This window comes from Calonectris borealis, chromosome 2 (assembly GCF_964195595.1).
Source record: "Calonectris borealis chromosome 2, bCalBor7.hap1.2, whole genome shotgun sequence".
Lineage (NCBI taxonomy): Eukaryota > Metazoa > Chordata > Aves > Procellariiformes > Procellariidae > Calonectris > Calonectris borealis.
The window spans coordinates 91863326-91878477 of NC_134313.1; the positions used below are offsets into that span (position 1 = coordinate 91863326).

The 15152-nt window shown below is 37.2% G+C and overlaps 1 protein-coding gene across 5 annotated transcripts in view; it reads right to left on the bottom strand.

Annotated features, from left to right (window-relative positions):
• Positions 1 to 15152, bottom strand: part of DROSHA (drosha ribonuclease III) — a 76300-nt gene that overhangs the window by 38292 nt on the left and 22856 nt on the right. For all 5 annotated transcript variants that reach the window (XR_012672445.1, XM_075142505.1, XM_075142503.1 and 2 more), the window contains 5 exons: positions 14284 to 14365; positions 12899 to 12973; positions 9342 to 9511; positions 4595 to 4719; positions 1296 to 1395 (listed from right to left, as the gene is read on the bottom strand). Coding sequence is in view for 4 of the 5 variants with exons in the window: in XM_075142505.1 (XP_074998606.1) it covers positions 1296 to 1395; positions 4595 to 4719; positions 9342 to 9511; positions 12899 to 12973; positions 14284 to 14365 (552 nt within the window). In the remaining variant the exon portion in view is untranslated. The remainder of the gene's footprint in view (positions 1 to 1295; positions 1396 to 4594; positions 4720 to 9341; positions 9512 to 12898; positions 12974 to 14283; positions 14366 to 15152) is intronic.

Sequence of the window (15152 nt, forward strand, 5' to 3'; positions counted from 1 at the left end):
CATTTTATCTTTTGAAGCAAAACATAATCACCCCCCTACATCCAATCCACTACAATTTTACAAATAGGTCATCCATTAGCCCCTAATGAAAAGATGCCCATAAAGCAATAGTCTTCCTTTCTACTTGCTCTGAGTGTAGAAAGCTGTAGCAAACAAAATAATCTCCTAGAGGGACAAATTTTTTTTCCTTACAAGTGTTGCACAGTTAAGTCACAACATTGTGTTTTTTCCCCATTTTCAAGTAAGAAAGCTAAGGGCTTATTTAATATCAGCATAAATAAAACGTTAACTAAGACTCTTGCTCATGCAACAGCATACTAGGCTTTGCAGTAATAATAAAAATCAAGTGCAATGTCAAATGTATCAAACATTTACTGCAACCAAAGCTACACAATTAGCAAACCGGGGCAAACTCAGGAATTGGACTTAATGATCCTCATGGGTCCTTTCCAACTCAGGATATTCTACGATTCTGTGAATCATCAGGGTTTCTAATCAATAAATAAAAATACAACACCACTTCGGTAAATTCCATCCGGTACCAAAGAAGTTAATTTCTCTTATGTATTCTTTACCTAAGTTGTCCAATTAAGAATGCCTGGTAGACATGCACCGAACAAATTCAAAACTTCAGCCCAAGATCTTAAAAAAATAGATACCTGAGAGCAAGCTGCTTTAGTCTATATTTAGGTTGACTTTATTTTTCTGATTTTAATTCCCTATTGGTTGAGCATCTGCACTTAGGAAATGCTTATTGCTCATCACTTTGGGAAAAAAAAAGAGAGAAAAGACAAAAATTCAACAAATACCTCATTTGCCATTAAATATTACTGAAAATAACAACCACCAGATGAATTTTGACTCAAAGATCTTAAAGAATGTCACTAAGACTGTCTTATAAATTACGGTTTAAAACCATGCACAAGTGTGGCAGTTTTTATCTCAGAAGAGAAATGTTTAATATTATGAGCCAGTTAAAAGTGCACTCTGAAATAAAAAGTCCTTCTCTATGCTAATTCTTGAAACCATTAATGGCAACGGCTATAAAGAAATTATGGTTCTATAATGATCATTTCTATAATTGGGTAAAAAACTTGCAGTATTTTGACAGCTGAGAAAAGGAAAAAAATCCATTCACTAACAAGCAGAGGTGAACATAAAATCAGTGTTAACAGCCTGAAAAGAAAATCTTTTGTGAAGGATTTCTATTGTTTCCATAAACAGGGCGGTCACATGGCTTTATTCCATCCTGAATTACCATGCTCAATTATCAGTTATAGGAAGGCCCAGCATACCTCTCTTTGTGATAATTTCTGTTTATCAGCCTGTTTGACTTTGGGACTATTAGCCAGCAGGTGACGCAGCTTCACATAACTCTTCCACAGCTTTTGGTACCTGAAGGACAAAACCAGAAAACAAGTATTTTGGTCGATACGACAAAAGTTTCTCACCGTTTGCCCTTACGAACGCACGAGCTGCTAATAATGTACCCATACACACACAGATTGTCTACAAGCATTTTTTTGCTCCAGAAAAAATCTCAAACCATTTTCCAAGAGAGATGACAGTGTCTCTGCAGTTGTTGCAGCTGGGTGGACACAGCAGCAGAGAGCAGGCATTAGTGTTCAGTGTGAGATGAACAGCAAAGCTCAGGGCAGAACCCAGATCTCCCAGATACCCACCCATCCTCTCCAGAGGGCCACCTCTGCATGTTGAGAACTGCCTGCAGCATGACATCTCAATTCAGGCAGGTAAAAACTCTCTCTTCTCTACAGGGTTTACCTATCACTCACTGAAAAGCAGTAATAGCCTTTCCCAAGAAGTGTCTGTCCTTATACTGGCTGAAACATTTCAGTGAAGCACATGAGGAAAAGCTCTACAAGTCATGTGCAACACGAAGTCATTCTGTGAACAGTGAAATAAAAGTTTCATTCCCTATGGGTTTGTGCTGAATGGAAACAGCAAGTCAAGTTTTTCTCTGTGGTTAGCATATACTTAAGGTTTCTGATTTTCTCCAACTGTCTAGCCTTCTCGTATTTTGGGGGTGTCTAATTACACAGGCACTTCAGTAACAGAACTTTTTCCTCGGTGGGAGTCTCTCTGCTATCTAGCACGGATTTTCACAAAACTTACTCCATTTGTAGACAACATCCCACCATTATATGCAGCTGCAATTGACGAACAGGTTCAAAAGTTACTATGGAAGGAGCGACCAAGAGAATCATGACATTGACTTTGTGTCCGTAGGAAACAACGCTATCTTCAAAATAGTATCACCTCTGTAGAGGTTTTTCAAGAAAACCTATAAAACCAGACTTTTAATAGGAAGCAGAGAATTAGAGGACAGAGGGAAGAAGTTTACACAAGTAATTTATTTTATTTTATATTTACATTATAAAAGAAGATCCTCCTCAGCACCAACTTAGAGCAGTGGTTTTAGTAGGAAGTTACCACATTAGTGGCAAAGCAGTAAATGAAGCAGCAGCTCTTTTACTCTTTGATAATCTTCCCAGCATCCCACATTCACAGGCACAAAACCAGATCTTTTCTTATTGGCATTTTTTCCATTCCAGTTATTTCTCTGCAGCATTCTTGAATGCATACTCTCTGCCTCCAGAGGTGCTGATATTTTTTGAGTCTATAAACACATCTGAAAGGGTCAATCCATAGATTTTTCTTACGCTCTCTTCTCCGCATTTCTGCAATGTGCAGAATAGCACATCTATTTCTCACAAATCCCCATCCAAAGAAGAAAAATGAGTTAATGAACAAATCAACCAACCAGAAAACAAACAAATGCCATGAGGAGGTTTCAACCTGAAATCAAGAACCTGAAACTATGATCTACAATATATGTTTTACTACTAGTATTAATATGGGTGGAACAAGCTCTGTTATTGCAGTTAAGTTTGAGAATTAATAAACAGATTACAATAACAAAAATTCTGTATTAGAACCTCACAAAGAAAAGACACACTAGAGGAAAAACTTTTCTGGCCATTACCCATTTCACACATACACCAGAGTTAAGCCTGAGATTTATGATGGCACCACAGAGGTCTTCCACAAAAACTGCTTTGTTACTTTGACAAAAAGAAGCACGCCTAAATTCTGTAAGCAGCTCTGGACAAAAAAAAAAAAAAGCCATGGAAATTTTGAAGAAAGTTAAAATAAAAAAGTGTGTGAAGAATACTTTTTGTATCTTTATACTGTTTTCAAAGCAAGGTACTAGAACTTCACAAACATTAAGAAATTCAGTATCAAACTAGAGGTGGTTCTTATATTCTTTGATCTAATTATTTTCTTTTTATGAATAAGAAAACTAAAAGATGAGGAGGATTACAAGTCATGCTCAAAGCCAAAAGAAAATATGTTATTATCTGGATAAGCACTCACTCTTCCCACTTCCTACCACATTAAATCTAAAATTCTCAGCAAGGAGCTGTAGAAGAATATGTCTGTCATACATGCACACGTGAGTGATTTGGCCTCAAAACCGCAGGTGAAATTCAACATCTTTAAAAGACACTGGACAAAAATGCATGAGGAAAAAGATAACCTTAACTATACATGCACAAGAGATGGGCTCTATGCTGTCTGTCATCATTCAGGAAACAGATCTCCAAATCATTGGAAAAGTTCACTGAAATTGTCAAATTAAGAAAAGAATTGTGAAAAAAATCCAGCAATCACTTTTATGCCACTACACAAATCCACAGTGAAACAGTATTTCTTGCTCTGCCTGAACTTCTGATTCCCTCTCCACTCCTTCGCTACATTCCTCCCAATCTCTATAAGGATATAAAAGGTACAGAGAAAAGTAGCATGAACGCAACAGCTTCCAAGCTAGGAAACAGTACGTAGACTTAATCCTTCAAGGCACAGAAAGAGACAACTAGGTAGGATATGGCAGGGTGCAAGAAACATAAATGTCACGAAGATAGCAAACAGAAAATGGCTATATTCTTCGTTATAAGATGTAAGACCTGAAGAGCATCTAATTAAACGATCAAGTAGCAGCTCTGAAACAGAAGTCAGTCCTTTTTCATATGATGCACAACAGTACTGGGGAAGTGATTAGCTGAAATCTTCTCCCTGTGAGCAGCATAAAAAGATTCAAACAGTAATTTGAGAAATTTAGAGAAGGAAGGTTTATTCAGGGCTGTTAAACAAAATGATCTAAATACATCCCCTAGTTCAGAAGTTCATGTGCTACAGACCTTTGGAAGCCTGGGTAAGTATTTCTTCCCCTCTGCCTTCCTGTTACACTATTCTCTCTCTAAAAACCCGCAACTGGCCTCTCAGAGGAATAACGTGGAGCTTGAGGAACCTTTAGTCTGACCTAGAAGAGCCGTTCTCAGGTTGACAAATTTCATACTGCACATACATACACATTTACTTCAGCAGATCCTGAATTATGCCAGAAAAAAGAAGTTATACCTTACATTCTCTAATTTACAAGAGCTAGTGTCCAATGCCATAAGCACTAAGCTTTATATTGGACTCCATTAAGCACATAAATAAGCCCTATTTAAGCCACAAATGACAACAGTAATAAGTTTCTGAATGGAAGATGGAAGGAAAAGCATCTTACTGAGGATCTCCAGCATAACTGAGTTGAGCAGGTCGTATCCCGAAGTGGACAATAATGGGGAAAGTAATTACATCAGAATTGAACTGTTCACGGTCCAGTTGATCAATACGAACTGAGCTGGGTTTCTAGGAGAAAAAACAAGATATTCCTAATTGACAACAGCTCCATGGAAAATTTATTGCCTCTAGCCCACACTATCCAGGAACCATGAAGCAGCAATATTCCAAGCTTATTAAAATACACATAAAACTAATCATTAATATTATAATAAATATTTGGCAATGAAAATGACTGTAACAATGTTAATTGACTTAGCTCTTCCAGCAAAAAAAGGAATTCTTTTTATTTTCATTTTACAAGTCAGGAAATTCATAGTTTGATTATTTCCGGGAACTTAAAGCAACTTTCTTTGGTTGAACATCACACTGGAAATAAAATCAGGATTAGCATTCTGGCATCCAAGCTCCCACATGCCAGAGTAGTTCGCTAAGATCAGGTTACCTCTCTAATTTTAGTTCTGTTCCTGATTTCCCAAAGCAAGTGAAGCCATTATTAGATCCACTCAATCACACTGACTAAACAGCATTAAAAAATCTGTCATGCTACTCTTAGAAAAAGCTCCTAGGCTGATGTGTACAATGAGGAATACAGTCTTGTATAATGAGGAGACTTTTGTCCTTTTTACACTTCAAAACAGAAGTTCTTTTTATAGTTAAAAAGGACAGTGTAGAAGGAGGTAACTTTCGCTTCACCTCTAAAAATGCAGAAAACGAGTAATTGCACATCACTGTAGAAGACACCCTGCTTACAGAGCTCTCGATCACTTATCTAACATATTTAAAAACTCAGTTGAAGGTGCACAGTTTGTCTCCAAGTAAACATTTTCCCCATTACCTGGCAAGCTGCTTTGTTATGTGCCTGCTTACTCCCCATTTTGCAATCAGCTGGATGAGGCCAATATTTTCTGTTGTCTAAGGTTTCAGAAAAAGGGCATTACTTCTAGTTACCTGCATCTCAAAACTTCTACTTTAGCATTGTGAATTTCTCAAAGATGAGTTTCAGAGTTACAGAAACAGCTCCCACCATTCTCTTCACAAAACAATAAAAACTGTGTCAAGAGCAAAGCTTTCACCCTTCAAACCACCTTGGGAGAACTGTTCAAAGGAATCATTTTCTGCATGGATAAGCAAAGAAATAAAGGTAAGCCTCATCAGGTCGCCACATTTCCAATCTACTCTAGAAAAACAAAAACTTACTTAAAATCTTGACATTCAGATAGAGAAACATTTTCCAAGGGAAAAATGCTTATTAGCTTCCCTTTGGACATGATGACTGAACATAAAGTTACATCTCCCCAGCCAAAAAAAGAGAAAAATAAAAAAAATTAAGTTAGCTCATGCTGCCAGGTTTAAAAAAAAATAAAAAGAAAAGAAAAAAGAAGAGAAAAGGTTTTCCCCACAGCAATTCCAATAAAAAGGGATTAGGACAACAAAATCTAATGAAAAACATGGGGAGGATTTGTAGCAGGCAGAATGTTGTTCTCTAAACCAGAGCTTAAAGTCCTGAAATTTAAGTTTATCTGGGTTTGCACAAAGCCAATTTGAAAAGTTTTTATCTTCACAAAAGTTGTTCGTTGGTTCTCCCCTCATTTTAGTTGAAAATGAGGAACTTCTCCCATCCCTGCCCCCCTCAAAAAAGCAGACTTGCTACACAACAACTCCACTGACAACCAAGGCAGCAAAATATGATTACAGACTATGGAAGAATAATTCTACTCAATAAACCAATTATAATCAATATATTTTAAAAAATTACAGACAATGTTTTCCTATTCAAATGTTTCACATTTTAGACACTTAAATAGAAGTAATCTGATCCTCAAAAGTGTGAAAGGGAGAAGAGCTTTCAATACGCCTATAGCAGGGTCTGTGTGAAACATGGCCTCGGGATCACTCAAACCCACTCCTTCCCTTTATTTATACGCCACTGCCTTTGAGTTTTGTCACTCAGTTACACAGCTGTTCGCAGATGCCTGATAACAAACAGGACAACAGAACTCCTTGTTTAAGACTTAATCACAATTGTTCTTTCACTGACGGTTATGAGAGGGGAGTAGCTAAGCTACGCTTTTTTCCTTCAGCACGGTGAACACCAGCTTCCTCGCCGTTTCTGAAGGTTAAATGAACAAACAGCACCATACAGAAAGATACAGTATAAATGGCACACCAGCAGACAGGACGCAAGCAAATTAGATGTTATTCTTCCAGGTTTTTATCCCTGTGTTCTTTTAAAAGTCCTGTGAGAGACCATCTAATAATCACAACCTTGCTTTTAAAATCTCATCGAAAACAGAAATTCTAACAGAACAGAGGTCCATTATCTTTGTTTCCTACTTCAAACCTCATCAATCAAGGCTTTGCTGATATTAGAAGACATGATGAGATTGCATGCAGATGTAGTACAAAAGTATGTTATGATACATACATATTGTCTAGTGAGAAAAGCAGCAATATTTTAGAAAGAAAGAGTGAAGTATTAAAGAGGATTAAAATTTGTGAACCTTTAAATCTATTCCAACACAAAGTTTCACTGAAATAATGAAATACCATGAATAAATTAACTGGTTTTAAATAATGCTGAACTATTGTTAGTTGTTTAAGTAAATGGGATTTATATGCCTCTCAAATTTTTTTCCCTTCTCCATCATGCATATATACACCTCCCTTTTTAAAAAAATAAAATACATATATAAAACTTACATCTACTCATAAGAAGAATTATTATTTCTGAAGTGATGTTGTGGAGGAAAGCAGCAAAATAAAATTTAGTGATTTTACTTTGTTGTGTCAAGTGGATAAAATTGAATTGAAGAGCTGTCATTTTCTAAAACAGTTTCACATTGTCCCTATAACAGAACTGTTTTATCTTCTAGCGTTGTAAAATGCATAGAAAATACTTTCATACTCTGTTTTTCACTGACTTTCATACTCAACAGCATATGCTGCAATGAACAGAAAAAGCCCACAAACTAAGAAAGTCATTGCAATCTTCTTGAGAGAAAAAACATGTTCTAGTGATGGCATTAAAACATGACAACGTTTCAAAGTGCTGCAGATTTCTTTTATGCTTATATATTTTCATGTCCATACGCATCTCTAAAAATGCAGTCTTGTAGACTGCAAAGTTTGTCAGTAAAAATCACACAAAATCTCAAAATTAACACTACCACTCACTAACTGCACTGCCTTGTGCATACAGACATTTACAGTTCAGTGACACAAGGAAGGAGTCTATATATGTTCCTACGCGCTAAAAAAAAAGCAAATTTTCAGCTAGCTGAAATCAGCATATCTTCAGCAAAACCACTGAAGTTATGTCAGCGTATACCATTCAGATGCTGACGACTTGTGCACTAGCATGTACCTCCTATCACAGAAACCACAGGCAATGTTAAGTTAAACAGTCTAAGAATTTCTATCATGAGATTCTGGTTTAGCACTTAGTTTTAACCAGCTCAGGTAGAATTTTCCATAGTGAGAGTTCACATGTATTCTGTATTTCATGTTCCCACAGACAATCTTATTTTCCTTTTGGTCTAGGAAGTTTTAGCCAGAATGAAAACATTCAGAATGAAATCAAGGGAAAAATAAATTATCCTGCCCAAGTTATGATTGGCTTATAAAGTAGTTTACCAAATGTAATGCTGCCATACTTAAAAATACAAACTTGAAAAATATATTTAGGAAGTCACCTTGGCTGCAGTTTGGGAACAAGTTTTTCAGTTAGCAAACTGAATTTCCCCTTGGGCATGATACCAAGTCACACTTTTTCTGGAGAAGCTAAGAAGTTGAGCTATGAGCAAAGGAGGAAAATTAAGTCAGAGAAAGAACGGTATTACAACTGAGAAAGCTGCATGGCAGTCTAAAATATTAGGTCCAAAACATGCCTCTACTGCTGAGATAGCACTTTGTGATACTGATCAAACCACGCAAACAGAACCCTGCAGCTTTTAGTGGACATCATCTATTCTTGTGACCCACATTTCTTAAGTGTGAAAGTCAGAAAAATGGGCTAAACTCACATAAACACTGGAGTTGAAAGGAGCTGTGTTCAGAGAACATATGCTTTAAAATACTAATTGTTCCAAAAATAATAAGGCCATAGGGGTTTCAAGCTTGGCACTGAAAATTAATGGAAGCGTTCATTAATGTACACAAAATTCCTCAGTGTGAGAGAGAGCAACATAGAAACAATGTGGAAAAAAACACAGAAAAAAAACCCACCAAACCAACAGCAAGAAAACACCTTTTCCATATTCAGGGCAGAATCTGGATAGAGCACCTTAAATAGAGCTAGGGGGTCAAAAGAGGAAGATGAAAGAAAATAGCAAATAGTTACTAATTCTCTGGTCCTGTGTCAGGGAAAAAAGAATGAGATCATGCACATAAAGACTGTCTGAGAAAATAAGAAAGCAGGGGAGCAAGCTACAGTTTCACATACATAAAATATAGCCATTCCTTTTAACACGCACATTGAAACAACATTCATCTGGAAATCTGCCCTTCAGCAGAGCAGCAGAGGGTGCAAATCTTCCCAGGGTTGGAACAAGTCAATAAACTGTTCCTATAGCAATCTGCAACTGTCACTGGTCATCTTTTCCCTTTCCAATTCAGCCTGTAGCAGACTCTCTGAAACAAGACATGTACGTGTCATTGGGTTGTTCATAAATCAGAATTATTTGCTCTACCATGCCAGGGCTGGTAACGATCATCCCTTTGCATTCCTCTGCATATTTCTGCCATTCCAGTTCTTCCCACTGAAGCATGTTGGCAATCTCCTCTTCAGGCACCAGAGCTTTATTGCATCGTAACAAGTAGAGGAGAATCTGATGCATTGAGAGTACTTCTTTTCCTCCATCTTAAAAACATAAATAAATAAATAAAACACATTTCAGATATTCACTTCTAAAGCGTGAGCAAAAGAGAAAATATGCAGAACACATAAAATACTTGGTTGAGCAAAATAAAATGCAAAATGCTTAAGCGACTTGACAAATATGAAGGCAAATGTTTTATTGATGAATACCGCACATGCATAAACACTTTGCTAAACTGGAAGCAATAACAGTAATGATAGCAAGAGTAACAGTTTTATCATACTGTAAAGCTGAAGTTTCTAACTTGCCTGAAAAAACTTTAAAACGAATAGGCAGAACAATCAGTTCAATTGTCCAGTTATGTCTTCCTTTTCACACTTCTATCATTCTTTTTACAATGGTAGTTAAAAAGCCTTTAGGCATTTATGCAGCTTTTTTAAAGAACACTCAAAATTTTACGGGATACTTCTGGATGAATGTAGCAAGTTATCCTTGCATTTTAAACTCATCTGTAGCACTTACATGCCGTACCTGCAGTAATGAAGACTAAAGAGCCTCATGCTGTCTTCTGTCACTACATGAATCAAGGGCACATGAAAACTGCTAAATACTTCTGAGACCCCAGGAAACATGCACAGCAAAGGCTGCTTGTAACCAAGGAAGACAGCATAGTAAACATCTGACTGGCTCCAGGTAGCCAGTTACAGATGTGAAGATGCAAACAGGAAAGATGAGTGAGTGACGGACCTGACAGACCACCACTCAGAAGATACTGACTATTCAAATTCGGTACGTCCGCTCACATAAGTAAAAAGATAGACATGTTACTACAGTGCTTTAATTTTGACACACATCTCTCCGACCCTCTCCTTCAACAACACGGTGTTAATCTGTAGGTATGGAGGCATCTTCAAGGTTCATCCCTACAGAGCACAAACGTTGATTTCCCTTCCCCAGGGAGCCCGAGCAATCTGGTCCTGCCACTGAGTACATTCTCTCTATCACTACACACAAAAAAAAAGGAATGGGGAAAACCAGAAGTAAAGCCTTAGAGCAATATGGGGGATGATGCCACAGCACAAGGAATGTGATCGCAGGCACACAGGAAAAGCCTTGCAGAACGGCTGCATAACCGTGTTGCATAAGATGATGTACTCTACAAGACACGCAAGGGAACAAGCGCTTCTCTTACTTCAGCTGGGATTACAGCACTATGGTACAGAAAAGGTGAAAGGGAATGATACAGCTTGGCCTCTTGGAACAACTACCCTCTTTCAAACTCCAAGAGGGAATCTTAAATGGGGAAAATACACCCCGAACCCCACTGGAAACAGAAAATACTTCTAAAGAGCTACAGGGGCAGATTTTTAAATGTGCAAAGTTTTCCTTCAAATTAAAGGGGGACTCAGTTTACAAGACTTTTGTCTTTGTCAACAACTAGATTATACTGTTACGCAAGAGGTAGCCATGTCCAACAACCACTAAAAAGAAAGCGTAGCCTTACTCACTGAAGACCGTGTACGGAAAGGTACATGTTGCTATAGATAGCTGTGCTGAACTGTAGTTAGAGACCTGACCTTTCCTGGGGTCAGAACATGCAGTACTTGGGACCTCGAATGGTTTTTTTCTAGTCTTTTACTCTCTTAATATATGTATCGTCATAGAAATCTATGACAATGAATACAATACAGCAACTATTCCGCATGCTATACATCTCTTGCACTCAGTAAACCCAGTATGATCAGCTCAAAGCTTCGAGCTACCCCAAGGCCTGTCTCTAAGTAATCCATATAGAAAACCTGACATCCCAAACCTCATATTTTTAGACCATGTTAAAAAAATAAGAAAGAAACAAAGAAAAGTAAAGGGGATGGGAAATCAGCAATTCATTTCTATCTTTAAAGAGACAGTTGATGGATGTGTGGAGATCTGTTGCACCAATATATCTTCTTTGATTAGACTTAGATAAATAATGTTCTGCAAACATACCTGAAGGAAATAGATTACCACTCTCTGGAAATTAAAAATCTCCAAGGATATCTCAAAAAATAATCAATACAAAATGCAAACTCGATTAAAAAAAAATTTGTCATAAAGATGCTAAAAGCCAAATATATATGCAGAAATATCAGGAAAAAAGACACTTTTATAAAGAGTTAGAAGGCTGGGAACCTTAAAGAGGAAGCACACAGGAATACATGTTATAGAGATTTATCTCTCCCTATCAGTAAACAATCCAACAGCGCAGACAGAGCTGACTTCTAAACTAAACTAAAATAAATCAGAATATAAAAACCCCAAACTAAGAGGAAAACACCCTCAAGCTACACGAACCAGGCAGGTCAAACTTGTTCACATTTTGTGATGAGGTCAAGTTAATCAGCCACATGTGGCTTGATGGCTTATTTTGGAAATTGCTTCAGCAGAACCAAATCAATGTTTGCTAGCAAGCCTCAGAGCTCTGCTTCTGATTGAACAGTGTTGTGTATCCAGGAAGGAACAACAATTAGAAATATAGTCATCTAGCCATCAGTACTCTCCACGGTAATGAGCCAAACCTCATTTAGCTACAGCTATAATTAATACCCCAACTAAGTTTCAAAGCCCAGAGCAGAAAGCACCTCCAGGCCACAGCCCTCTTGATGAAGATTGTTCCATGTCTCATCTGCACCCTCAGTCCAGCAGCTGAAATGCATCCTCCTGTCCACACAACCCTTCTGGAGCAATCACTGGCAGGATCTCAGCAGGACACATTTTCAATGGAGCCATGACATTTATATCAACTGAAAGTCTGTCCTAGTATCTTAGGATGTGTTAAATGCCTGCGTAAGCTGTTCTCTCAAACGAGCGTAACGCTCCACACGGAAGCTTGTCCTTGGCTGGCAGGCTAGGGTTGAATTGCATTGGAATGGTGTTTTTCTGTCTTTCACTGTTTGCTGCAAGGTCTAAGCTTGCATTAAGATAAAGAAAGAAACAATCAGAACAACATGTGCTCAGGGGTGCCAATCATGCTGACCCTCAAAACTGCACATCAAGAATTTTAATATAATCACACGATATCCTGAAGAGCAGAGGAGACATTAAATTCAGTTTCATATGTGAGATTAGGTAATAGCACTCCTCAAAGGCCACAGCTCCATCGCAGGGCAGGACAAGGATGACCCAGCACTGCCTAAAATCACCACGACAGAGACAAAAGCTGGAAGCGAGACTTGGCCTGCCCATCTGAATCCCAGTTCTGAGTAATCCATCCACACTGCCAGCAAACACTGCCAGCTTCAGATGGAAGCACCGGCTCTCTACACTGACTGAACCATTTGACTTGCAATAAGTTGGGGTTTTGGGGTTGGGTTTTTTTGGGGGGGTTTGTTGGGGTTTTGGGGGGTTTTAGATCTAATTTCCATAAAGCTACATAATATAAACATTACCTGGAAGAAATCTCACAAATCGCGGCATGAAGTGAAATCTGGGGCAGCAAATAGAATCATTTTCAAGTGAAGGACCTTAAATATGGAGAAAAAAAAAAAGGAAAATTTATGAACAGCAATGTATTTGCAAAATAAGAAAAAAAGAAGGCAACCCTGCCACAGACGAAATCAATGAACAGTGATTAGATTTGATAGGACCTAAGTTTCAATCAGAAAAGTTACAAAATGCACAGCAGAGAGGAAAAGAGTAACAACTTCTAGTGAAAGCTTTCACATGGACAATTTCAAAGAAAGCTACAATAGCTTAAAAATAAAAAGAATCTAACAAAAACACTGTAGTTTTATTTAAAACAGTGATACAGAAAAAAAATTTTATATAATTAATTCATTTAAGCCTTACAGACACAAGTGCTAGTTTATTAGTCCCTCCCAATTAGTGGGGTGGTTTTTGGTTACAATAACAAAAATAACAAGAAAATTTCCATGATGCTATTTTGTGGTTTTTTTCGTGTCCTATTTCATCATCCAAAGCTTTGCATGAAAATACAAACAAAACCAATAAGTACCTAGTGTTAAAAAAGAAAGAACAATCAGAACCAGTGATACAAAAGACAACATTGATATTAGAATACATTTAGTATCAAACCAAAGAAGGTTACACAAAATGTATGAAACTTTTATGCTCCTCTGTTTAACTGCAATAAGTGCAGAATGCATCTCCATAGGCAAAGTCAAGACACTAAAACACACCTACAGATTCTGAAATGGAATTCCTTTGATATTCTCAGTTTTCTTTTAGACCAAGGGAAGGATCATCCCTGAAATTCTCCTTCGTTGCCGTCTTCACAGAAACAGGTATTTTCATCTTGTCAAGTCAAAAACATTCAGCTATAATGATATGTTATCTCTCTATGTCTGTCTCTATGATACTGCTTTGTAAGTTGACTGTAGAGAAATACTGTATGAGCAACTTGTTTGTTAGCTTATAAAAACAGAGAGAATAGTTTACCTGACACCTTGGCTTTCAAAATACCATGCACACGATACTGTGCAATATTAAACACACAATAATATTTACTGTTTGATTAAAAAGAACAGTTTTGGATTAAGGAAGAAATTTAGTTTATCTGCAAGAATACAGTGCCAACTTTGTGCATTTTAATTGCTACAGCCCACACTAATGAACTCTAATATATTTCATCTTCTTGAAGAACAAAGTGGAAGTTTGTCCTTCTCATGTAAACCAGCATTTGACTTTGTTCTTTTGAGGCCCCTCCCCACTTTTTTCTTTTTAAACCAAAGAACATAACAAAATAAAGTCCTATTTACAAAAGCTGCAATTAATTGGGTTTTTGTATGTTTTTTTTCCCTTAACTAGAAGTTACCTTTAAGATTCCAGTCATAGAGCTCCAAAATATCTTTAAACAGATATGAAGAGAACAGCTCAAGACCTCTCACACAAAAATTCTGAGGAAAGAAAAAAATAAACCAGAATTATAATTATATAATACTGTAATACAAATAATGCCACTCACGTATACTTAAACAAAACAATGAAAAAAAACAGTGTCTTCATATTTGCCAACTGCTAGACACCCGGCTTTGGAAACAGTATTGATATATCTGTAATCATCTACTGTAACATACCACAGTGATCTCTTCAGAAAGCATTGTAATGAAGACTCTTTAGTCAATGTCCAAATCAACATTATAGGCAGAAATTATGAATCTGCGATAATTCACCATGCACTAAAACCCTTTCACCTCAGTAAGCTAAGGAGATAACATATTTCTGAGAAGGAACTTTTGCATAATACACTTTTTCCTACATGTTCATATTAAAAGCTTATAAGTCACCATCTGTGATATCATGATCACTTCCATAGCAACGTGTCAGTACAACACAAATTGAGGATTTTGACCTCAAGAGCCAACAGGAAAGGAGAGAAGGAAAAAAAGAAAAATAAAAGAATGAGATTCTTCTCAAGTGGGAAAAAAGCTCCTTCAAAGCAAAGAGCTTTCATTCAGAAATGAAGGAACTTAAAAAGCCTTCCTTAACAAACAAAATCAGGCCAGGTTGATATAAATTGTATGTGTATGATACCGGCCATAAATTCCAAACCCAACAAGACAATCTCTTTCACAAGAATGCATTAGTAAATACGGTCTGCAAATAGTGCTGTAGCCAATTGACCAGGAGTCCAAAAAAATGTCAAATTCCCTATTTTGCTTGGTGGCCATTTGTTGTTTTAAA